Genomic DNA, 27,588 nt, shown 5'->3' with positions numbered 1-27,588 from the left:
TCTATTTTTTTTAAGGCAATAAATCTTGTTTCAGTCTCTGGTTAGAATTGCTTAGTCCATTTACAGTTTAGCATATATTTATTATGGTAGTTCCGTCTCACAAAAAGACTGAACTTGATAACACTTGGGCTTAATAACCATGATAACAACTAAACCATCCAAAGAGTTGCATTATAAACCACAAAGGTTTTCTACAATACTAATGGATAGCTTTCCAACAAATTGGTTTGAAAGAAAAAACCTCCATGGTTAGAGCAGCCATTAACAAAAACAAATGTCTCTGTATTAGCTAAAGTTACCACTTCGCCAGTAATAAACATGAAACATTATCACCACCCCATCCCTACTTGGTACACCATAAGACAAAAGATGATTAAACTTAAAAATTTCCATATCATGTACACATGAGCACAATAAATCCAAATTGTTCGTTCAAGTTTAGACAAAGAGCTCCATGGTATGTAAAAGCTCAGAATTTCGAATTAACCAAACCTTATGCAAACACACAGAAACAACATCATCTTGAATGTGAAAGCCGCATGCTACTTCCCCACATCTAATCTTAGCCATACAATTCTTAAAGTGGTCGTTTAGCTACATAAAAATCAAGCAATTCCACTCAATGGAGGACAACAAGAACAAGAAGGTAACACTATTACCTGAATACACGACGAAGAACACGGAAAACCCAAGTAATGCTTTCAACACCATATCTTCACCATCAAAGGAAATAAAAAAACCCATAATTGTCCATACGACCAACAACAGTTCCATCGAAATTCAAGGTCTCACACACTCTCTCTCTCCAGCCATCAACCAAAACATTGGACAGATATTCTCGATTTCCCCTCCCACCCACAACCCTACTCTCTATTATGTCGCATGGACGATTACTTCTTCCCACGTTTCCCCTTCATTTTCCCCTTACCTCTGTCGTCATCGCTTTTATCGTCGTCGTCATCGTCGTCGTCGTCGTCACCACCACCACCTTCTTCTTCTTCTTCATCACTACGAGAGGGATCGAGACGAGCGGCATCCTTCGCCCACTCCATCAACTTCTGCACCTCGCTCTCGAAGTCCCCATCTTCACCAGAATCGCCACCACCACCAACGTGATCGATGCGTCTCTTCAACGCGTTCTCTTCTTCCCCTCGGATCGAACCCTTGAGAGCCAAGAATCTGGCAGAGAGCTCCGCACCCAAGACGTCCTCCGACTCTCCGCCCCCAACCTCATCACCCGATTTCTCCGATGGTGCAGAGGGATTCGGTTGCTGCTTCGACGGCATTCGAAGCGCGGCCAACCTTTGATCTAATTCGGCATCGAGACCACAAGAAGATGAAGAACGGAGACGATGGGAGTTGACGTTTAGGTTGAGGAAGACGTCGTCCTGAGCAACGCGGAGGAGCTCTTCGACCTCGTCGCCGTGGCTGCTACTTGTCTGGTCTACCCACTCGCACTCGGGAATCGGCGCAGAATCAATGGGGGTGGTGGTGATGCTGCTCTTCACCTTTCCCCTTCTCCTCATTCCTCCGCCCCTGTAGTGTCACCCCCTATCAAGCAAGAGTCCTCGTCCTTCCTGGACTAACGCTATGAAGCATGAGGGGTGTCGAAGGGTCGGTCCGGGTATCAAACCCATAGTTACCAGGAATAGGGGTGTAACCGGGTCGGAGTCTTATCAGACCCCATTTTGAATCGAGTCTAAAAGTAAGATCCAAACCCGACCCAATCTAATTCGGGTTCGGTTTCGGTTTCTAGTTAGGGTACAGCTGAAAATTATAGACCCATATAGGTTAATGGGTTCAAGCATGTACCGTCGGGTATAAATGGGTTGGGTTTTTAATCGATCCGTTTAGATTGAGGTCAAGTTTGAGTTTGGGTATGACTGGAAAAAAGTACTCATACGGGTTAATGGGTTCAGGTATGATTTGTTCAGGTATTAATGGGTTTGGGTTTCAGCTCAGTCTTTACATGTATGGCATTCTAGACCTAATTACCCACTAATAAAAAAATTAAGTAAATTAATGGAATCAACTATCTATCAAAAACATTGTATACTAACAAATGAGAAGTTTATTAACTATTCTAAATAAGAGTACGTGATAATTGGCTACCATTTTTCTTGCTTACGGAGGTGTGTTTTCATGTTTTCCTTAAACCTGACTGTACAGATGTGTTCTACATGTTTGATTATATAAGAATCGAAGATTTAAAAAACAATGGTATAAACTTTTTATAAATATTCAAGGCTTAAAAATCATATTTTTTTTATCGAAAAAGTATAATCCAAGTGTCATTTCCTAACAAATTGACCATGCTTAATACATCTGCAGACTTAGATCTGCAAAAAACATCTCTAAAGTTTTCATTCACTTGTGGTAGGCCAAAAAAGTGGTAGACAACTACTACTTTTTCTTCTATATAATGCCAAATTCTAAATACAAAAAAAAATCGTACCAACCAATCATTTCAAGTTGAAATAAAGAGATATTAATGATATGTCATATTGAAAATGTATCAAATTCAATGAGTTATTGAGTATTATTCTTTAGAATTGGACTTTACTCAAACCCTACAATTTCCATAACTAAAAGACAATAGCAAGTATATAAAAATAAATAAATTAAAGTTTTGATTATTAGAAGAAAATGCATATTAATTCTAAGTTTATCAACATCTTTAAATATTTAATTGATTATATAACATAATATTTACCAATTATTCTAGTTATTTCCTTGTACTACCAAATATAAAATGGAAAGCGAGATATAGTTGTGAAGAGATTATAGTACATGAGAAACGAAGAAAAAACACATAAAAAGCAATATGGACTAAGAGAAAAAGCAAATAAAAAATTTACATGAAAACAAGTGGAAAGCAAAATAGAAATGACATGTAAGCATGTTATAGAAAAAATTAGTTTTAATATGAAAAACATTAGAAGTGAGGGAAAGAAAAGAGTGAGAAGAGGGACAACAAAACACTGGAGAAGCGAGCGAGAATAGATTTAGAAAGCGGACTTCCTATTAAAGAAAAGTGAGTTTCCTATATTTCAAAAGCGGGTATTTCAAAGATTCTCCTTATTTTGAGACAGGAGTTTCCCACTTCTGAAGAAGTGAGCTTCCCAATCTAGTAAGAAACTTCTGGTAATTATGCTTCAAACCCATCAAAGCATAACCAAACTCTCCCAAATAACTAATTATCAGATTTGGGTTTAGGTTCGGGTTTTGCCATAGTCAAAATCTCAATTTTAGATCCACAAAATTTAAGAAGTTTATTTTTACTAAAAATGATAAAATACATATAAACCATGGTAACAATATGGCCTATTTATAGATGATTTATTGTGAAAAATAGGCAATTAGTGTTGAGTTTGTATATTTCCCAAAATATTGCCTTAAAATAGGTATCGCGTTTTGAGCTAATACCATGATATTTTGTGTTTTTATTCCGTTTTTTTTAAGATTTCAATGTTCAAATGATGCAGATTAAGTAAGAGACCTATTTTTGAGGGATTCAGTTGGGGAAGTCCACCAATCCTCAAACTGCTTGATATTTTTTACCTCATATATAGAATATTTTTTTCAAAGTTTCCTTTGTTTTATTGTTTTTTTTTTCAAGTTTTACCTTTCAATTAGGCTGGTCGTGGTTGACTACTTGGAGAAGCTCATGTGTTAAAGATCCCAATCTCCCTAGCACCTGCCAAGCAATTTGACAATCCAGATTCGTGGAAGGATTTGGAGCAACACATGCAATTTTTTTTTCTTTAGTAGTTTTTTTCTTAAAAAAAGAATTCCTCAATAGGTTTGATGTAGTAACTGGTAGGGGTGATATTCATCTGTGTATCTTGTTTGTATGTAGATTATCTAAATTTTTTATATTGATTTTTTCAAGATTTAATTGGTATTTTTATGCCAATAGAAATGATTTAATTACTCAAATTTATTGATTTATGGTTATACTTTTTTTTATAGTCAAGCTGGGGTTAGGCTGATCCCTACCAGTGTATTAATCAATAAATCTGTAAGTAACTACAAAATCACCCGCTAGAAAACGGGTGCTAATCTGGTGGTTTGCCTTTCCAAAACTGAGACCCCCCCCCCCCTGCAAAATTGGCTAACTGCCTACTCAACAACTTGGAGTCAGTAGCAGTAACTGATCTGAATTCTGTCCATCCTGTACAGTGTATCTAAAAGAATAGTAGGAATATTGGATACCTCCCTTATAGAGCGAGGTTTAGACGATATATAGTTCTATTTTAATAAGAGTAGGTTTCCAATAAATTAAACGATATAAAGGCTATAAATAGCCAATACACAATATTAACTTGTGACCATGATATAAACTAGGTCAAGCTAGCTCACCTCGAATATATCCAACAAATCATAACCCAAACCTGGTCCACACATTATTGGGGTAAGTTCAGCTGAACTTGCATATTATTCACGTCGGCATCTTGTATGCCCATGCCTGAAAATTGGGGTTTAGAACTCGGGACAGGTCGAATACATTGATACAAACCAGACTCATTGGCAGCCCTAAAATTCCAGAAGTCAAGCACAACCCAACTTGTCTATTTCCCTTTTGAGTGACGAGTCTTACTTCAGCAGGAATACATTGAACCTCGCAAAGATTTACCTGTCTATATATCATCCAATTCAATCCTTTAGATCCCTACCGCAACCATTATGGCATGCTCTTCCTTAAAACATACATTCCGAGGATAGACCCTTGTAACCATGCCATCGTAGGTTAGGAACTTCAAGCAGTTGGGAAGGTCTAAGCAAACTCAACTGTCCTTAAACACGTTTCTTCCTAGATGTACCCATTAACGAATACCTGTTTAGGACTCGCACCCAGCTCCAGATGAGGAATGGAACATGAGCAATTGCTTGGGAACTAATAATCTAAAGAGCAAAAACATAGATAATTGAGTTGAATCATGTATTCCTTCACAAAACAGAGACTAGAAGTTGTTACAATTTGGTTATACAACTGCGCTCTTTTCATTGTATTTGCATATGTACCATTGGCAGGGACGGACCCAAAAACTTTTATTAGGGGGGGGCGCTGATCATTGGTACTTCGTGTGGGAGAAAGTGATAGGGTTGCACGACACCAAGAGCATGTGCCTGAGGGAAGATGGCCTCACTTGAAACTGGTAGTCTGAGGCAGTTTATGCACTTGAAAAGGTAGCAGCTGCCAAATCCATTCATTAGTACAAATACAAAGGGAAGATGGCCTCACTTCCTAACTCAAATACATAAAGTCCCGTCCCAGCTACTAGTTACCAAACATCCACCACTAAGGTAGTTTGACCAAGTTTTTACCAAATGGATTATCTCCCATCCCAGCTACCAGTTTCCAAGCACAGCCTTAGGCTTTATTTGGGAGCCTGGATTTCAGATTGTGTTGCGAAAATAGTTTTGTCAAGATGTCATGCTGCTAAAAACGGTCTGGTCGAAATACAGCATTGGGGAGGGAGTTGCCAAAAACATCCTCACATGAACGGTGTTAAAATGTGGCATCAAAGATAACTGACGCCTTCTTCAACACAGTATTTTGGCAACATTGCCGTCAAACAACAGGTGTTGGAGAAACTGCAATACGCTGCACCCAAACAACAAAGGGTGTTGGAAAAACTGCAACCCGTAGGGGTGTCAACGGGTTAGGTTTTTACCAGGTATGACCTGAGTTCCGATTACGACCTGAAATTTTTAAATGTAAAAATGATAAAAAAAAAATAGTTTAAGCGGGTATGACCCGGGTCTGGTTCATGTAGTTATTATCGAGTCCGGGTATGGTTTCTCTTATAGTGGGTCCAATTAGACTAGGGCCTAGATCCGATACATACCCAAAAATCGGGGCCAGGTCTGCTTCCACCTGGGTCCAAACCAAACCTGACCCGTTGACAGCCCTAGCAACCGGCTGCTATCTCAAGGCTCCCAAACAGAACCTCAGTTAAAACACAAGCATCCCTGTCATGACAAGCAACAAAGGTGGAACCTATTTCTTATAACTGCTGGGATTATTTATGGTTACATGCACATGCTTTACACATGATTATCCAAGTAATCGACAAACAGAAGCTGCCTACTTTGGTCACACCATTGCAGATTGTCATTGCAACCTACGTGTTTCCAATCCTGGTTGATTGATGAACTTCGTGCCACCGATCCTACTTTGAAACTCTAAACAAAGGATGAAATCCCTGCCCCTTTAGTTGCTTTTATAAATATACAGCAACATAACATTTTCCGGAAAATAGGTAATAAATTCCTTGCTTTACTACGACTCAGTGTCTTAATATGGAGCCTTCTTAACTGTTTGGTGCCAAAGATCAAAAAAACATATTTTAGGTAATGATAATCGAAATTTGTTCCAAACTTGCTATAGTGATACTGACCTGCCCGCCTTTATAAGCTTTTCTTCCAGATGTGAAGGTGCTGCTTTCAGCATCAAACTCCACTAGCCATTTTCACCAAATTCCACAAAGTCCTGCGCTTGACATCGAAACTAATCATCCATCAGTGGACCACATGCAATTGGCAAAAGTTGGAGGCTGCCAAGAGCCTATAGGAAGCTAACCCGAGCTCTGGGCAACGAGTCCAAGAAAACAGTCAAATAAGCTTCAATAATATCATCAATCCAAGAGTTGTCTTGCATTATGGCCAAAACAAACTACTGAAAGCCAATCAATTAAAAAGACATACTGACCAGTTCACTAAAATCAAGAATTTTCTTCGAACTTTCAACGTCATCCAGCTTTCTTATGACTTCTTGCCACCACATACCATCCCTCTTGCTGCTGTCAGTGTTTGGAACAGATGAAAGAGGCTTTTCATCTGTTTCATCGAGTCGCAAATTGAAATCAACATTCGCAGTTTCCTTCTCTACATCACTTTGAATTGTGTCAAAGCTTCTGAGGCTACAGATCACATCACGAGGCAATAGACGCATAGGAGACCTATAACCTGATGATAATTCACTTTCAGGTCAAACAATAATAAGAGAGGGCAACACAACTGTGAAAATCTCTATAAAAAGAGATTCTGTGTAACACCACAATACAAGAAATACAAAGAGTGCACAAAGGCACAAAGGCACAAAGGAGAACACTCACAAGTGCACGAAGGCACGGATACACATGCACAAAAGCATGAAACAAAATGAACTTCAATTCATAAGTTCCCAAGAGGGGCTTTACAAAAGCATTGTTATTGCATATGCACTCACAAAAAAGGATGTGTTTACAAGGGCCACTAAGGCCTATTTATAATGCAAAAAGAAGCCACAGGGTGCAGCTCAATATGACTCTTGGAGCTGCACCCAACGGTCACATTTGTGACTGTTGGGGCAGCTCCAACAGCTATATGGAGCTGTCCCTTTCACAACAGTCAAAAAGAAAAAAAGTGTAAAAAGAAAAAGGTGTAAAAGGCAAAAGTAAATAAAAAAAGAAAAAGTAAAAATGTTAGCCCATTAGGGTGGCTGACGCCTATTGAGTAAAAGGACTGAAATACCCCTGATGGGTATTTCAGTTTACAGTTAAAAGAGACATAATATTTTAACAACAACTACATGATCTAACAAAGATAGAAGGCAAACATGCCTCAAGTTCTCACCTCGACACTCAGGATCATAGCACTTCTGATAATAGCTTGACGTTTTGAAATCCACAACATACATCACTGAGAGAGAACATGCAAGCCAGCAGTCAGAAGACAAAAAATTTGCCAAACACATTTCTCAGCTCAAGTGCTCAATGAAGAACTTCAAAACAATCAAATAACTCCTGATAAAAAAAATTCATTCTTGGAGAATTGGCTCACAATGTGAATAGATTTTTCAAACAATTGGTAAATCAGACAATCAGAATCGGCTCAAACTGATACATTTTTTTAATGCTTTTATAAATCAAATAAGTAGAGAATGGTAAAAACTTTAAAAAAACAAGAAAAAATGTATACATTATTAAGATTAGGAGAAAACACCTCACAAGTGAAGACCAGGAAGATCTGCCAAGGAAAACATAATTTTTCCCTTATAAGTTCATCACAAACATAGAAAAAATAAGAAAGAAATGGTTAAAAATGGTCCCCACTAAGGAAGACCAGGTTGAATTGTGAAAGAAAACATGTTTTTTCATGAGTTCTTATCAAAATACAAAAACAATGGAGAAAGGAATCCTTTTGAAGGTTTTGGGGCTTTAAGGAGTTTCTGGCAATTTTGGTGTGGAAAATAATCAATATGAAATTTTCTTTTATTTGGATTGTATTGATCAAATCAAAAATTTCATCTAAAAAGAAAGAAAACACCCTAAAACCAAGATGTTAAAAGCATAGTTAACAGAAGCTTCTTAAAAGCTTGAAAACTTGGTTACTACGATGCTCACTTTGGAAGCACAAAACAACACTCTTCTTTCATGCTTCTGAATCTTCATGAGAAACTCGCTTCCCAGAACGAACAAGTTGCTTCTTCCAATATAAAAATGAACTTCTTTGACATTGTGTCTTTTTCATGTTGAAAAAATTCTAAATTCTTTTTAGAAATTCACGTTACCATAATAAAATTTATATATAACAAAATTTTGATAAAAATCTTAAATATATTATAAAGTAAAAGAACTCAAATTTTATCTATATTTCATTATTTTCTAGTCGTCCTTATTGTTGTTTCTTTCCCATATGCTTCCTAAACACTTCACACATCCAACCATTTCTTAACCACTAGCTTCTTGCTTCATGCTGCATGGCACTTCACGCCCACTTCTTACTCAAGTAACTATGGCTTAAATCGTATGAAATTGACTGACAATTTTTCCCGTGAACGATGGTTTCCTAGTCACCATTCTTGGCATAAAAACAAGGAAACAACGTTTTTAAAATATGGTAAGCAGATTGTCTTTTCAACAAAAAAGGAAGATAAGACCCGTAAAAAATGGGTTTAAACCAACAAGCGATTTTGATTGATGTAAGGAGAAAACATCCATATTCAAGCTGTTTCTACTGCATTGACTTCAAGCCTCCTAAAAGTTGTCACATGGATGTGGATGCAGGTACGGGACACGATGTGGATACGCTTGGTATGACACAACAATTTTCAAAAATTAGGATTCTGGGGCACAGTCGTACATATATTATATATTTATATAATTACATATTTTATATATTTATAGGCATATTTTCACCATGTCGAACGTGTCAAACACGGTGTCGGGCATGTTGGCCGTGTCCCATGCAAACTGTAATGTGTCTGAATCCGTCTCATGTTGTATCAACACATGATTCGCCCCTAAGTGTTGTGCTCCTGTGACATAGCCTAGAAATAGGAGTGGGAACAAACCACACTGGTCAAACCGATGATGGGACAAACCCAAGGGCCAGGCAGGGGCTCACAAGTTCGGGCCAACATAGGACTAAACAGGCCAGGCGATGGACAACCTGCCCTATTGTAAGGGCTAAACCATTGGTCATGCATGACTGACTGAAACAAGTCTATTTTTAGCTATGCCGTCCGGGCCATTGACCGGCTATAAGCTGGGCAGAACACAAAATTTGGCCCAGGTAGAGCCCAAATGAGCCAACCCACAAGCAACCTGGCCAGGTGCCAACGCTACCCAAAAGTGATACCATGATGAATGAATAGTGGATGTGACATTAGGTTAATTGGAATACAAGAAGTCTACAGAAAGTAGAGTAGAGAAATGGTGACAATTCCAACAATTTCTAGGATGTGCCTAGCCAAAAGCTTGACAGGAGCATATTGGACGCCCCTATAAACTCATGCATGATCATGCCTTACCTTTTTTATAAATGTACCAAGAACAGCTTTAAAATGGAAACTATTGTAAAATTTCATTAAAATAAAAAAGGTCACTGAAAAGGGAAGTAGACTCTGAAAACGGAATAGGAAGTAAAGCATTTTATATGCCCATGTGAAGTGAGAAGTGGGGAGCAAAAGAAAAGCGTAGTAGAAACTTTTAAGAAGTGAAGATGGATCTTTTGATGTTCTAGATGTTAAAAAATCCAAATTTATGATAATGCATGACCCTAGAATGATTTTTCTTAAGTTATCCTATTCCTACTATACTAGAATTATGCATTTTCTCATATATAAAATCAATACTTATATCAATTTTAAGACAATTTTATTTTATTACAAACAAGTAACAGATTCTTATTTTGTTACAAATATGTAACATGCACACTCTAGTATGCAAGCATTTTTTTTGAGAAGTCTAGTATGCAAGCACATTTATTTGGGAAAATTTTACAACCACTAAGAAAATCCTTACACTAGTCACCACCCATATATCACAAGTAACAGATTCTTTTGTTCGGTTTGATATCCATAGACAGAACAAGCTCATCAAGAGCACAATATGTTGAATGAGAACCATCCCACTTGGTTAAGGGAAAATGTGAACATAACACTTGTTAAAATGGTATATATATTATATATATTATAAATGATGTCTGTAATTTACTTTTTGAGTTAGGGGTATTTTGGTTGTTTTCTCTTGTAACAAAATATCCACTAGGGACTGCATGTAGCCTCTTTTATTTTTATTTTCTTCTTTTTGTCCTTGAACAAATGACCAAGGGCGCTTTGGTCATTGACCAAAGAGCTGTTGGGAGGCTGGACAACGGTCATATTTGTGACCATTGGGAGCTCCCAACAGCTTTTTGGAGCTCCCAATGGTCTCCCCTTTAAAGGGGGTTTTGTGTACAAATAGGGGAGAACCCTTTTTGTTTCTTTAATGCTTGCGTTAAGTATTTGATCAATAAAAGGATTGTATTTTTTTATATTTTGTTCTTATTGTTGTTGCCTTGTTAGGCTTTTGTATTGTGCATGTGCACTTGTATGCTTGAGATCTTGTAATCTTTTAGTGGCTTGTGTTTTGTGCTTCTGCATATTTCATTACATGGTATCATAGAAATGGTGCTCTTGGACTTGTAGAATGTTGCCATCAAGTAATCGTGTTTGTGACAAAGTCTCATAAGGGATCATGCTCTCCTCTTCTAATTTTCAATCTCTTCATCTTTCTTTTTTGCTCACATATTGAAGACCAACATTGACCTCTCCTTTAAGCTCAATGGAAAAAACTACATGATGTGGGCTTCCGCCATGAAAAACAATCTCAAAGAAAAAAAGTTGAGGGGGTATTGATAGGCACTATATCCCCAATCCCCAACTCAAGCTCACAAAACTAAAAGGGGGTCAAGAGAAGGCCTTAGAGAGAAATGCACGTGTCAAGGCTATTGAGGATCATCAAACAAGTGAAAGATTGGTATAGCAACCCTGCGAAAATTCTTGCATGGTTTATGAACAATGTTGAGCTTAAGGTATGTGTAAACATTGCTAAATTTTGAAAAGCCAATGAAGCTTGGTTTTTCATAAAGGGTATGTATACCCAAAAACACTTTGCAAAAGCATATTTTTCGCAAAAAAAAAGTTAGAACCACCAAGCAAGGGGACTTAAGTGTCCAAGATTTTTTATAGTACTTTGAATCCCCCTATAGGATGAACTAGCACTTTTGGAGCATAAGTGGGTTATCATTGAAAATGTAGAACTTAGGCAAAAACAAATGGAACAAGAGAGATTTTTTCAATTCTTGTATGGGCTTCATCCCGAATTTGAGCAAGTTAAATCTTCTCTCTTACATAGTTCTACTCCTCTTCCTCTTGAAGATGCTATTGCCGAAATTGTTCAAGAAGAAACTCGTTTTTGTATGAGTAAAAGTTGTAATGAAGTATTGGTGATATCTAAACCCGACAACCATATTAAGACCTATAAGTCTCCACACTTTGGGAAGCAAAATAGCTATAGTAATAATAATAACTATAGTGGTAGAAGAAAAGTGATTATTTGTCGTCATTGTAATGAGTCGGGTCACACTAAACCCGCTTGCCCTAAGTTGAATGAAACCTTCAAGTATAAGGTTGTTTCTGTTGAAGAATCTACTCATAAGCAGGAAGAAGAAGGCAAAACTAGAGAGGATCTTAAAGACACACTTAGCCAAATATCCATGACACTTCAACAAATTCTTAAAGTAACTTTATCTACATCGGGTGCCGTCATCGCCTCCTCATCTTCACCCGGTATGTATTCTTGGATTCTAGATTCAAGAGCATCTTTCCATATGACCCCTCATGAGAATGCTTTATCTAATATATGCACAAACTCAAACTTGTCTTGTGTTTCAACAGCCAATGGGACCATTTTGAAAATTAAGAGTATAGGAACATTAGATTCTAAAGATTTAAAAAAAAAAATTGTCCCAAAAGTTAGAGTTGTTCTTAAACTAAATTTAAATCTTTTTTCGGTTTCTCAAATTGCTGACTATGGATGTGAAATATCTTTTTCATCTAAGGGTTGCTTTGTGCACGATTTTTAATCCAGAAAGCGGATAGGGCAAGGCAATAGGAAGGGAGATCTTTACTTTATGGACTCATTGTCTCTTCTTTTAAAATCCCTATGTAACTATGTCCAAGATAAGAGTATTGAAACTTGGCATAGAAGATTTGGACATCCAAGCTATTCTAAAATGTATCTTTTAACTTTGGGAGAAAAAATTTGTATTAAAAAAGATATGACTTGCAAAAATTGTATTCTTAGAAAAATGAAATCTATCCCATTTTCAAAGAGAACCTTTGTTTCAACAAGACCTTTTGAATTAGTGTGCTCGGATGTGTGGGGTTCTTTTCCGGACATATCTAAAGGTGGTTACTCATATTATGTGACTTTTATTGATGACTTTAATAGATATGTGTGGGTTTATTTTTTAAATTTTTAATCAAAACAAATTTCCTATTTTAAAAATTTTACATCAAAGTTAAAAATCAATTTCAAAGCAATATATCTATTATTAGATCAAATTCGGGTAGGAAATATCTATCCAATGAATTTCAAAATTATGTAAAACAAAATGGGATTTGCTATCAAAGATCTTGCCCTAAGACGCCTCAACAAAATGGACTAACGAAAAGAAAACATGGGCATATAATAGAAACCGATAGAACTCTACCTATTTCGAAAAATATTACCAAAAGTTTTTGGGCCAAAGCAACTTTAACTTCCACTTATTTGATAAATAGAATGTCATTTGAGCAACAGAGAGGAGATTTAGATTAAGTTGAGGTACCACTCTCACGTTTCGCACAAAGAAATCTTTAGAAAAATTTAAGGTTCCAAAACTTTTTACTTGTAAAGATGTACCATCGGCGGTTGAAACATAGGAGTTTTTAGAGTTATTACACAAATCGGAAAGCTCCTTTTCAAGAGGAGTCATATGAAAGGAAGCTCCAGAATCAAGGATCCAAGAAGACATACCTGGAGGAGAGGAAGAAGCTATGGTGGCACCCGAGGTTGATGGAATCTTGAGTAGAGTTTGTAGTGCTTCCGATAGTTGGGCAAGAGAAAAAGACTCCTTCCCTTTGATAGTTTCCTCCTTCTTTTGAGTAGCTTCTTCAACGGAGGCAACCTTGTTTTTAGGTGCTTCATTCAACTTAGGGCAATTAGGTCTTATGTGACCCGGTTCTTGGCAATGATGGCAAATGACTTTTCTATAGTTGCCATTATAATTATTTTGCCTTCCAAAGTGTAGAGGCTTATAGGTTTTTACATGATTGTCGGGTTTAGATACGGCCAAAACATCATCTCCTCCTTTAATCATGCCAAGACGAGTTTCTTCTTGACATATTTCGGCTATGGCATCTTCCTAGGGAAGAGGCTTAGATCTATGAAGAAGGGAAGATCTAACTTGTTCATATTTGGGCCTAAGCCCGTGTAGAAATTGGAAAAAAGTGTTCTTTCTCCATTTGTTCTCTTCTTAGTTCCACATCCACACTAGAAACCCACTTTGGTTCTAGTAAGGATAACTCATCTCATAAGGGTCCAAGAGTGCTATAGTAGTCTCTTACACTCATTTCTCCTTGCTTGATAGTCCAAATTTTTTCTTGAAGAAAGAATTGACGAGCAAGGTCTTTTTGAGAAAACATACCTTTCATAAAGAACCATGCTTCATTAGCCATCCGAAACTTAGCAATGTTGGCGCAAATCATGAGCTCCACATTGTTCACGAACCAAGCAAGAATCTTCGCATGCTTACTTTCCCAATCTTCCACTTTAGATTGGTGATCTTCAATGGCCTTCATGCGAGCATTTCCTTCAAGAGCTTTCTCTTGATCACCATCCATCTTAGTGAGTTGGAGTTGTGGTTCCGGAATGGTGCCCATAACATATCCCCAAAGTTTTTTACCTTTGAGGTTGTTCTCCATGGCGGCGGCCCACATCATGTAGTTGGAGCCATTGAGCTTGAAGGAGAGATCAATCTTTTGTTCCCCTTCCATTTAATCACTCACAAGAGAACAAACGAAGAGAGATACAAAAAACAATAATATAACTATTCAACTAGCTATATTAAGAGGAAGAGCATACACAAGGCTCTGATACCATGTAATGAAATATGCGGAAAAACAAAGAGTGCATTAAGCACTTACAACATTCACTAATGAACAAACAAAAGGGCTAACACCCAAACCCACAAGAGACAACGCAACATAAAAATATAAAAGTCTCTTATTGAAAAAGAGAGAGAGCTCTCAAGAGTGAAGAATACAAGAGGGGTTCACCCCTATATATACACAAATGAAGGAGAGGGGGGATGGCCATAAGGCCTTAAAAGGAGAGCCACCTAGGGGCTCCCCATGTAGTCGTTGGGAGCCCCCAACGGTCACAAATGTGACCGTTGGGGGCCCCATCGACTTCATGGTGGGGCCCCTTTTGTGTGAGCAAAAAACATAAAAATAAAAAATATAAATTACAAAAATTAAAGGGGAAAATAAATGAAGAATAACAAGTACCCATATCGGGTACTTGTGAAATGACTAAAATACCCCTATCGGGTATTTTAGACAATTACATATATATATATATAAACATATATATATATATATATATATATATATATATATATATATATATATATATATATATATATATATATATATATATATATATATGAATTGCATGTATTTTAACATTGGCCCCCTGTCGCTTTTGTTTGCCGGCAGGGGGCGGAGCCCCCTGTAGATTGTTCGGCTTGTCGGCAGGGGGCTTCGCCCCCTGTCACTGTTTTGTTTGCCGACAGGGGGCGAAGCCCCTTGTCGTTGTTTGGCGTGTCGGCAAGGGGCATCGCCCCCTATCACTGCTCTGTTTGCCGGCAGGGGGCGGGGCCCCCTGTCGTCTTTTCTGTTTGCCGGCAGGGGGCCCCGCCCCTCTGTCATCCTTTGTTGCTTTTGTGTGCCAGCAGGGGGCTCCGCCCCCTGTCGCCCCTGTTTTTCGGCAGGGGGCTCCGCCCCTTGTCGCCGTTGGTGGCCGCCTGCCGCTTGGGTTGTTCGTCATGGGGCCCTGCCTGCCTATCTCTGCTTGGCGGCCATGCCCTTGTTTCGCTTTTGACTTGTGCTAACCTCTTTAGCATGTGCAAGTTGCACGACGGAGCGCCCGCGTGTGTCGTGGCCTGAGACCCTTCGAACTTACGTCTGCAGGCGTGCAGGAACCCGCGACTCCCCAAGGTAGGGGAAAGTTGCGTGAAAGGACTTTGAATGAACTAAACCGAACTAAAGAAAAGATAATTAAACAATATGCTTATATACGTATATGTACGTTCTTTAACTCAAGGACGCGGTTTCGCGATCCTTGTCCTGTTTACTTTCCTGTACTTTATTTTTTGTTGCCGCCGCGCTAAATGTGCCCAAGCTTTCTTTTCTGTCTTTTAAACTCAAGGACGCGGTTTAGCGATCCTTGTCCTGTTTACTTTTCAGCACTTTATTTTCTGTTGCCGCCGCGCTATATGTGCCCAGGCTTTCTTTTCAGTCTTTTAAACTCAAGGACGCGGTTTCGCGATTCTTGTCCTATTTACTTTCCAGTACCTTACTTTGTGTCTTTTAAACTCAAGGAAGCGGTTTCGCGATCATTGTCCTGTTTACTTTACAACACTTTACTTTCTGTTGCCCTGCGCTTTATGCGCCTTGGCTATTTATGTTTCAGCGCTTTACTTTCTGTTGCCCCGCGCTTTATGCGCCTTGGCTATTTATGTTTCAGCACCTTACTTATTGCCCAGCTTGCTTATGCTGACTCATTTGTTGCTTGTGCCATATAGACTTCGATTACAGTATTGTTCTGCCTTGCAGGTACCCCTAGAAATTGCTGTCAGCACTTGAACTCCTTTGAGTATTTCTGGTGGTTTATGGCTATAAACTTAGCCGCATCTCTTGGCAGTGCTACGCGATGCTATGATGCATAGCACAAAGTGAATGGGCCTTATATTCTGCATTTGGATATCTCATTAAATGTAATCATGCGCCTTCACAGGCAAGATGCTCGAGTGGGTCGAATAGACCAGGGCATATAGAGCAAGGCGATGATGACGAACAACCCATCATCGTGGTTGTTCGGGCTGGTTCATCAAGAGAGAGGATGGATGGTATAAAACCTTTGATGGACAGGCCATTCATGGCCACTTCGGGCAAAGATCCGGCTTCCCCAGTCATCGGAGGTAGGGGAATGGCGTTACCATAAGTATCCTAGGTGGTAGTCGCTTGGCACTTCTGCAGAAGTTGGATGCATCCGTGGGCCCTTTTTAGCCTTTGGGGACTTACACTCTCGACCACTGGTCGTTCCCTTAGGAGCGGACTCAGTCAGTCCTTCGGGGTATAATAAAATACATAGCATAATGAACCCCCGAACGGATCTCGGCTGTTTCTACGTTTACACATTGTGCGTACCCACAATGTTCAGATAATAATCAGATCACAGTATGGCATGCTCACAGTTGTTATTTGTTCTTCGCTCAGACTGAATGCTTTTACCTTACTATCAGTTTGTTGTTTGCGATAGTTGGAAGGTATGCATGATAAGCTTGGTTGTGATTGCTTACAGTTAGATTATTATCATTGTAACACTAGTTTGCTTGAGTTCATAATATATTGATTAGCCTTGTTGTTCACTTGCATAGGTTGTATCAGTTTCTACTTGCTACTATTTAAGCATGCTTTAGATTAGTTCGTCTTATTCCTTTTGCGTACCTACCAGTTTTCAGGACTGACCCCATTCTTTATGGGTGTAGGTGACAGGTAGCTCTTCTTACAGGCGGCGGTGCAGATGCTAATGGTCAAAGCCTCGCCTCTCTCGTCGACACGCTGGCTATTCGGTTTTGTACCTTTTTGTTGTTTTGCGGTGGATACCCTTTTGCCTTGTATAAACTAAACCCTTTATATGAATGTACTTTTTTCTATCTTCTGCTCACTATTTTGGCTTAGAAAATGAGTTTGTGTTTGGGCTGAGTCTTTTTGCTAACGTGCTCAGAAGAATTGACTTGTGCTTTTAAATCCTTTGGTGTCTCAAAGAAAAATCTTTGCTGCAAACTCTGATTTTCGAAGGTATTTCTATGCAAACCTTTTTCTCTCAAGTCGAACTTCTGGGGCGTTAAAGTTATGTCATGGATCATGAATAGTGTTGAACCCCATATTGCAGATGGATTAATTTACTATAATACAACCAAGCTGATGTGGGACAATCTTCGAGATACGTACTCACAAGAGACTAATGTGAGTCGTATTCTGCAAGTCGAACAGGAGATATATAATTTGCAGCAGGGAGATCAGACCCAGGCCCAGTACTATTCCTCTGTCAAAGCTGTGTTTGAAACACTTAATGCTCACAGGCCTCTTTGTTGCTCGAAGCAAAAGGATCATCAAGAACAAACTATGGTTGCTCGCTTTCTTACAGGTCTCTCTTCAGAATTTTCTGTTGCAAAAGTCCAAATGTTGACTGGATCAGATGTACCTACTCTTGCTTATGCATACAATCTTCTGAGTAGACTTGCGATCTCTCTTCCACAATCTCAGCTTGTGACTCAGTCATCTGCTCTTGTTGTCTCATCTGGTTATGGGCGTGGAAATATTCAGAATATCAGAGGACGAGGTCGTGGACGAGGTAAGGAAGGCAAAAAAAAGTTTCAATGTACATTCTGTGAAAAATCTGGACATTTAGAAGATCGTTGCTGGGATAAGCATGGTCGGCCAACCTCTTCTTCATCAAAGTCATATGCTCCCAAAGCAAATGTTACTACTTTCGAGGCAACAAATGTACAAGATAATATCTCTGCAAGTGACCGTAGTATCACCCTCAGTCGTGCTGAATATGAGGAGTTGATAGCTCTTCGTCCTTTGAGTTCCACTCCTCCTGTAGCTGGTGTTGCCTACTCAACAGGAAATCATCTTCATCCGACTGACAGTAAGTGGATTATTGACTCTGGTGCATCCAGACACTTGTGTGAAAATTCACTTGTTTTTTCAGATCTAAAGGATATTACTGTTCATCGAGGAGTCTCATTAGCCGATGGGAGTTCCTCCCCGGTTGTTGGTCAGGGAAATATTTCTATATCCTCCTCCTTACAGTTGAAAAATGCTCTTCATGGTCCAAACTTTCCTCAAAGCTTACTCTCTGTCAGTTGCCTTACAAAAGAACAAAATTATAGAGTAATATTTGATCCGATGAGTTGTCATTTTCAGGATTTGCTGACGGGGAAGAAGATTGGTGGAGGCTATGAAGAAAATGGAGTCTACTACCTACATCATCCAGTGGGTAATGTTCATGCTGCAGTGGAACACTCATTTAGTCTTGTTCAGTGGCATCGTCGTCTTGGTCATCCTTCATTGTCAAAGCTTCGTTCGGTCTTTCCTCAAATTCCTTCCACTACATCATTTCAGTGTGAAGCATGTCAGTTGGGCAAGCATCATCGAAGTTCGTTCCCTTCGAGTCAGAGTCAGACTAGTAATAAAGTTTTTGAACTTCTTCATGCAGATGTATGGGGTCCTAATAAGATTCCTACTAGGACTCAGTGTCGATATTATCTTGTTATTGTTGATTATTTCTCTAAGTTGTCATGGGTGTTTTTAATAAAAGAACGATATGAAGTTCCAAGTATTATCAAATCCTTAATTCTTGAAATAAAAACTCAGTTTGAATCTATTGTCAAGATTGTTCGCACTGACAATGTTCTTGAGTTTAAATCAAAATTTCTGTTAATTTTACCAAGATCATGGCATTCAACCCCAAACTTCCTGTGCCTATTCATCTCAACAAAATGGGGGTGGCTGAGCGAAAACATCGGCACTTGCTTGATGTTGCCCGGACCATTATGATTCAATCTAATGTTCCTGCGTTATACTGGGGGGATGCGATTACCACTGCTTGTTATCTGATCAACCGCATGCCTTCATCTTCTATGGGTGATCAAATTCCATTACATATCCTAAAACCTAATGCCCCACTCTTCTCTTTCTCGCCAAAAATATTTGGATGTGTTTGTTTTGTACACAAACTTGGCCCTGACCGTGATAAATTAGTTGTTCAAGCTACAAAATGCATATTTATAGGTTATCCCAAAAATCAAAAGGGATATCGATGTTATTGTTAAAATATGTGTACTCGTACATATGTATGTTGAAATATAATCCTTAAATGTACGAGTATATATTTATATATATATATATATATAAAGATACGTATACATATATATATGTATACGTATCTCTATTTATATATATATAAATATATATATTTTCTCTTCCTAAAATACCCTCAAGGGTATTCTTGTAATTTGTCATTTTACGCATATTCCAATTGGAATATGCATGTAATTTTTCTTTTATTTTTTTAGTTTCTTTTTATTTATTTATTGTGGTTTGCGCCACCTAGGGAGGCTCCCCAAAGAGTCGTTGGGGAGCCCCCAACGGTCACAAATGTGACCGTTGGGGGCTCCCAACGACTCCTTTGGGAGCCCCCTATGTGGCTCCTCTCTTGTGTTATATATAGGGGTCTCCCCCTTTGTATTCGACACTCCTTGGAGGAGCTTATGCTCCATTGTATAGGGTTTTTACCCTCTTCTTCATATTTCTTCAATAATATTCAACTTATGACTTTAAGTCATATTTATCCCTTTTATAGGTTTATGTATTAGCACTTGATGTGCTTGTGTTGTTCCCTTAAGTGGGTATATTCGCACTTAATGTGCATGTGTATGGGTTCATTATCGAACCTAAAATATTCAAAGTCACTTTCTAACATGGTATCAGAGCCAGGTTACGATGGGGTTGTCTCTTGGCGCAACGGAAAGCGTGGTGCTCAAGAAATGGTGAAGTATTCATTGTTCCTTCTCTTTTTTTGAAGTTTTCGGTATGTATCTCTTTTCTTAACATATTATGCATTATGAAACTATTTTTCTTGCACATTTAGTGTTTTTTGATAGTTGAATCATTTCCTTTCACATTTCGTGTGTTCGTATATTTTAAAATATCTATTTTTAAATTTGGTGAACTTGTTTATTGTTCAAATATATAATTCTTGGCTATCGATTCCTCATCCCATATAATAGTAATTTATGTTGTTAAAATTGTCTTCAATTATGTGGGATTTATGATGTTTACATAAGTATTTCATGATTGACCTATAAATTAGTTTTTAAAATTATATATGATGTCTTGATTAATGATCGTTGTTTAAAACTCTTTTCTCTCATATAAAATCTATTTTGTTTTGAGTTCCTCTCTTGTTTATGGATTTTAGTGCGTGTTTTTTTGAAAAATCTTGATATAATTCTTATATAAGAATCTCTCACATCTTTATCTTTGTTATGAATCATAAGTAGTTCTTGTTAATGATAACTATTTATGAGAACTCCTAAAGATGTTTCAATGTTTTTGGTTTATTTAAAGGATTTTTGAAAAATTGTTTGTGATAAATAGGTTGTTCGAACCATTGTAAAAGATCTTTTAAAAGGAATTTCCCACACTATATAGAATGCATAGTGTATAAATAGGTTGTTCGAACCATTTTTATTTTCTTCTAATGATCCAAACGTATTTGTTTGTATTTTTCACATAAGGTTTCAAAAACCTCTTGATTGTATCTCTAAGGATGCCTACATTGGCCATAATACGGTCTTCTTTGTCTTAAATTGCATTAAAGCTTGAGAGTCTCAAGCATTTGCATCTTTTATGAAATGCATGCATTATTGCATGTTTGATATTATTACGTTTTTCGTATTTTGTTCAAGTATTGTGAGAGTGTCTTCGTACACTTCTTTTATAAAATATTTATGCTTGTATGTGTATTGTCTATTCATAGACATTTTCACATAGTACTCTCTTTTCAATAAAGAGATGTTCTTATAACCTTCTTTAGGGCTTGTGTTTGTTTTTATCCCTTAATGGACTTGTAAGATTGTTTCTTTTAAAATGCTTCTGTAATAATCTTAGTACATGTTGTCCTAAATTTGCACGTTTAAGATTATTGTCATTTTGCATCTTGGTATACATATAATTGCAAATTATAAAGGCTTGATTTGTTCTTGGATTATTCCAAATCCTTTCTCACACATGACATAGCTTAAATATTTCATGTTGTGTTTATTAAAGTTTTTTTGTATAATGATCATGATTGAACATAATTTCGTATATATGCATCATTATTGTTATATGGCATATTGTTGTGATTAATTATGTTGGACCTTTAAATCGGCCCTCTTTGTAAAAATCACATATTTGGAAAATGTTTTCCCTAAGAATTCATTGCCTTTTTATGGCATTTTATCTTCTATCCATCACATGTTATATGATGCATCAATTTCTTTTTTTTAAGGCCTTATTTTTATATTAGAGATGGTTGTTAAGGTGAGTTATGGGCACCTTGTGTTATGACATTCTAGATTGTTCACTTGCCATATTATAGATGGTGGTTGAGGTGAGTTATGGGCACCTTGGGACTCTAGAATGATTTGGTATATGATCTCTAATTATGAGTGTGTCACTCTTTGTTATGTCATTTTAGATTGTCCACTTGCCATATTATAGATGGTGGTTGAGGTGAGTTATGGGCACCTTGGGACTCTAGAATGATTTGGTATATCAGTGTGTCACTAGTTTGTTTTTTGCCATTGTTTTTATGGATGCTCTTATTTATATATAAATGTGATGGATATATGATGTTTAAAACCTTAAATGTTTTAAGGTATATATTAAAATCAAGGTTTTGGGGATTATTGCCCAACCTTTTATTGTCTATGAATCATGTGAGTGCATTTGCACATTTATGTTTTGTGCACACGTGTTCTTTGTGTGTGTATTTATTCCAAAATGATATTGTTATGGGTATTCTTTTTGAAGAATATTATTTCAAGGTTTTATTTATATGTTTTTCATTACAAGTTTTATTGCATCAAAAGTCTTCTCCTTTTATACCCCTTATCTAAGTGTCATCATATGTAGACAAGAATTTTATTACACCTTCGTGTGTTGGTAGCCCTTTGTTGGCTTTTGCTTTCTTGGTCTAGTAGCTGAACACACTTGTCTTGAGTGTTATTATATGTAGACAATGCACGTTGATTCACACCATGTGTGTGATTTTAGCCTATGTTGGCATTTGTGTCCTTGTTCTAGTCGCTGAGATGTATGCCCATGGTTGGCTTATTTCACTCATTTCAAGTGTCATCTTATGTAGACAAGAGATATATTGTGTTTTAGCCCATGGTTGGCTTGTTACTCTTGTTCTAGTAGCTGAACATACTTGGTTTTGAGTGTATTTTTACGTAGACAATAGATGCTTTTGGTCCATGTTGGCGTGTATTCTCTTGTTCTTGTCGTAGATGCACTAATTTCAAGTATTATTATATGTAGGCAAGAGGTTCTTTGGCACACCTTTGTGTGTGTTTTTGGCCTTTAATGACAATATATTTATTCTTGATCTAGTAGCTTATACACTTGATTTATGGGCTTTTGGAGGACTAATGAGGTAATTGCTTGTAATGAATGAACTATTGTTGAAATTTATGAAATTTCATTCATATGTCACTTTCTTTTAGATACAAGTGAATCATATATTTGATATGCATATTTTAAAATCAAATTGATATTTTTTGCCACTTTTGTATTTGATATGAAAAATGAGTTTTTTGTCATTTGAGTGAGATTTTTCTAAATGTATAAGGTTCTTTACTCAAATAACACTAATTATTTTACCTCCTAAATGGATTTAAAAGACTTAGTTTCTCTTGTTTGGCACTTCATTACATGTTTAGAGCATGTTCATTAATGATTCATTTAAGTATTAATTCATTTCATGACAGTATACGCATATGCTCTTTATGGCCTTTTAGACTCTCATTCAATAAAGCATATGTAACTTATGCATCTTGGTAGGCTTATTGTGGTGTCCCTTAGGGGACCATTGTGTTTTTCCCCATTATGGGGTTATGTTTGTCCAATGTTGGACCTTATGAATGCATTATGCATTCTTGCAATTCATTTACGCATAATTTGCTTCCGCTCACTCTTTAACATGATGTATGATTTTAAAACTTTGGTTTTCTAAATTTACTTTTCATGCTAAAATAATTATCCTATCATGTGCTTCAAATTTCTATGCATAAGTTATATTTTTGAACCATTGTTTTGCGGATGTGGCATCCGATATGGTTTTAATTAATCTTGTTAGAAATGTTTCATTTGAGTAAAGTGCAAAGATATGTTTTACTTGTTTCTTTGTTGTTATTCTACAGGATCTTGGAGATAGGATAAAAGGAAGTACCCCGGATGGATCGGGACATATGTTCACCATTAGAAGGCATTGGAAGAAGGCATTTACAAGTTTAAATAGCATACTTACGGAAGCATCTTGGAGTCTTGCGCCTTTTTTCAATCTTTTCGTTTCCCCGCAAAGATTGAGGGGGGTGTTAAAATATGTGTACTCGTACATATATATGTTGAAATATAATCCTTAAATGTACGAGTATATATTTATATATATATATATAAAGATACGTATACATATATATATGTATACGTATCTCTATTTATATATATATATATTTTCTCTTCCTAAAATACCCTCAAGGGTATTCTTGTAATTTGTCATTTTACGCATATTCCAATTGGAATATGCATGTAATTTTTCTTTTATTTTTTTAGTTTCTTTTTATTTATTTTTTGTGGTTTGCGCCACCTAGGGAGGCTCCCCAAAGAGTCGTTGGGGAGCCCCCAACGGTCACAAATGTGACCGTTGGGGGCTCCCAACGACTCCTTTGGGAGCCCCCTATGTGGCTCCTCTCTTGTGTTATAAATAGGGGTCTCCCCCTTTGTATTCGACACTCCTTGGAGGAGCTAATGCTCCATTGTATAGGGTTTTTACCCTCTTCTTCCTATTTCTTCAATAATATTCAACTTATGACTTTAAGTCATATTTATCCCTTTTATAGGTTTATGTATTAACACTTGATGTGCTTGTGTTGTTCCCTTAAGTGGGTATATTCGCACTTAATGTGCATGTGTATGGGTTCATTATCGAACCTAAAATATTCAAAGTCACTTTCTAACAGTTATGATCCTAATTCTCGCCGAGAGTATATTAGTGCGGATGTATCTTTCTTGGAATCCACTCCATATTACTCTAGTACCGGTTCCCCGCTGCAGGTTGATCCAGCTGAGTCTTTTCCATTACCTATACCTCCTTTTCCTTTGGAATTTGTGCCCTCATTACCGAACCAAACTTCATCCTCTTCAAGATTTAATAATCCTCCATTGGTATATGTGCGTAGAGCTCCACCTCCGCAAGTGCCTTCATCTTCTTCTTCCCTTGAGGAAAGTTCTACTAACAATAGTGATCTTCATGATGATGATAACAGGCCTATTGCTCTACGCAAGGGGACACGACAATGTACCTTATATCCCATATCTCATTTTGTCTCTGATGCCAGAATTGGAAATCAGATGAAAACTTTTATTTCAGCCTTATCTGCTAAAACTATTCCTCTAAACTATCAACAGGCAGAGTTTGATAACCGTTGGAAGCTGGCCATGCACGAAAAATGGATGCTTTAGTATCTCAGCATACATGGGATCTAGTTGATTCCCTATTTGTTGGATGTAAATGGGTATATACATAAAAGTACAAATCTGATGGTTCTATTGAAAGGTACAAAGTCAGATTAGTAGCAAAAAGGTATACTCAGACATATGGTATTGATTTCTTTGAAACCTTTTCTCCTGTTGCACGGATGGGTACCATTCATCTTGTTCTCTCAATAGTTGTTCAGCATGGTTGGAGCTTGTGCCAATTAGATGTGAAAAATGCATTTTTATATGGGGATCTATCTGAGACCGTTTACATGCAACAACCTCCAGGATTCGAGGTTGAGGGGGAGTGTCAGAAGGTGTGTAGATTGAGAAAGGCGATTTATGGCTTGAAACAAAGTCCTCGTGTATGGTTTCAAAAGTTGTTTGAAGTGATGTCACGCTTTGGCTTTAATAGGTCAGCAGCCGATCATACATTATTTATCAAGAAAACTAGCTCTGGCATAGTTGTTATGGTGGTATATGTGGATGACATCATTCTTACAGGAGATGATGTGAAAGCTATTGAAGCCACAAAGGCTCATCTTCAAAAACACTTTGTTACAAAAGACCTTGGTTCACTCAGGTATTTTCTGGGTATAGAAGTTGCTAGGAGCCGTGAAGGGATGGTTTTGTATCAACGGAAGTATGTTCTTGACTTATTAAAGGAAACGAGAATGTTGGGAGCTAAACCAACAAATATTCCCATGGACCATAAAGTTCAGTTGTTTGAGGAAGGGTCAAAACCGGTTGATAGCAAAAGCTATCGCTCCCTAGTAGGAAAGCTATTGTATGTAACTGTGATCAGGCCGGATATTGCTTTAGCAGTAAGCAAAGTTAGTCAGTTTATGGACAAACCAACTGAGGTACACTGGAATGCAACTATAATGATTCTCAGATATTTAAAATCTTCTCCTGGAAAGGGGTTATTGTTCAGAAAAGGTGGAACTCTGGAGATAGTGGCCTATTCTGATGCTGACTATGCAGGATCTGTAGTGGATAGAAAATCTACCACAAGATTCTGTGTGTTTCTGGGAGACAACTTGATTTCTTGGAGAAGTAAGAAACAAAATGTGGTTTCTAGGTCGAGTGCAGAATCAGAATATCGAGCTATGGCCCAAACAGTTGTTGAATTGATGTGGGTTCGTACTGTTCTTCATGATCTTCAGGTGAAGGTTTCCTCTCCTATGACCATGATGTGTGATAACAAGTATGCAACATATATAGCGAACAATCCTGTCTTTTATGAGAGAACAAAGCACATTGAGGTTGATTGCCACTATGTAAGAGATATGGTTCAAGCTGGTCATATCACTACCAAATATCTAAAGTCGAAAGACCAAGTTGCATATATGCTTACAAAGCCTCTTGCTAGACCAAATTTCTCAAAATGTTGTGACAAGCTGAGCATGATTGATATCTATGCTCCAGCTTGAGGGGGAGTGTTGAGATTAGGTGGTTTTAAGTTTAAGTCTTCTTAGATTAGAGGTTATTTGAAATTTTAATTTAATGATGGACTTAGATGTAATTTATTCTTTTTGGCCTCTCTCTATTTAACATAGAGAGTAGCCCTAATAACACAATTAACGAGTTTCTTATTGTGCAGCCGACTCTCTCTCTCTCTCTCTCTCTCTCTCTCTACCCAGGTGTTTGCACATCACATCTACCTTCTACATTAAGCATTTGATCAATAAAAGGATTATATTTTGTTCTTATTGTTGTTGTCATGTTGGGCTTTTGTATTGTCCCATAGTGGACTTGTGCATGTGCACTTGTATGATTGTGATCTTGCAAGTTCTTAGTGGCTTGTGTTTTGTGCTTCCACATATTTCGTTACAACCCTTGCCCCCAAACATTATAGAATTATCTTTCTAGGTTCCTAAGAAACAGTATGAAACATAAATCCATTTGAAACTCGTAACATATCTAGGTCATTGATGTGGGCGTATTAGAGCAACATCCAAAAGCAATATCTTAGGTAACATAAGTGATGCATCAGAAAAAAAACATGCATCAGCCCACCAGAATCTTCAGGTGTGTGTGTGTGTGTGTGTGTGAGAGAGAGAGAGAGAGAGAGAGAGAGCAGGCATAATGTCAATTATAAGAGTTTTACAACAGCAAACATTACAGCAATGAGAAAAGATAATATAAACTCAAAAAGTATGGAAGTAGAAGCTGTGTCTGAGGACCAAGAAGTACCATGGTTACTTTTATGCTGTCTACCAATTCTTTCACAATATCTATTTCCTGCTATGTTGTAGACCATCAAATCGTAATCTGAAAACCAATACCAGCTCCGTACCCATCCTGCTAGAGGAATATTAGACTGAAAACAGGAAATTCTTTAATTTGTCATAGAAATCAATATCTGAAAGCAATAAATTATTAGTTATGCCAAGACACCATAGCACACCCTGTACATTTCAAAAGGACTCAATACCATGCTGAAAGTGGCAGGGTCAAATAGAAAATTTAATTCAAAAAATTCAATAATATAAAAGAACCAAAAAGTTTCAAATGTAATAACAGTTCCATATGGGACTCAAGGAAATACTGCATACAGTATTAACTGAGTTATTAATCATCTTGATAGAAGGAAAAAAAAACCCGTCTTTTTGCAGGTTCTACATAAAAAGATG

General features: G+C 37.4%; 2 protein-coding genes across 2 annotated transcripts in view; both read right to left on the bottom strand.

The window, feature by feature from the left end:
* Positions 1–437: 437 nt before the first annotated feature.
* On the bottom strand, positions 438–1,554 carry LOC149832884 (uncharacterized). The gene has a single exon (XM_090012621.1). It carries the CDS (start codon positions 1,524–1,526, stop codon positions 891–893), a length of 636 nt encoding a protein of 211 aa, XP_089868747.1. The 5' UTR covers positions 1,527–1,554; the 3' UTR covers positions 438–890.
* Positions 1,555–6,697: 5,143 nt separating this feature from the next.
* Positions 6,698–27,588, bottom strand: part of LOC149832882 (DNA primase) — a 100,544-nt gene continuing 79,653 nt past the window's right edge. The window contains exons 11-13 of the mRNA XM_090013328.1: positions 27,149–27,256; positions 7,621–7,686; positions 6,698–6,972 (exon numbers count right to left, since the gene is read on the bottom strand). Coding sequence (XP_089869454.1) covers positions 6,698–6,972; positions 7,621–7,686; positions 27,149–27,256 — 449 coding nt within the window. The remainder of the gene's footprint in view (positions 6,973–7,620; positions 7,687–27,148; positions 27,257–27,588) is intronic.

Source organism: Nuphar pumila, chromosome 7 (assembly GCF_984573655.1).
Source record: "Nuphar pumila chromosome 7, dmNupPumi1.hap1.1, whole genome shotgun sequence".
Classification (NCBI taxonomy): Eukaryota; Viridiplantae; Streptophyta; class Magnoliopsida; order Nymphaeales; family Nymphaeaceae; genus Nuphar; species Nuphar pumila.
Note: the sequence above shows the minus strand (reverse complement) of the source record. Positions and strands in the feature narration are given on the sequence as shown.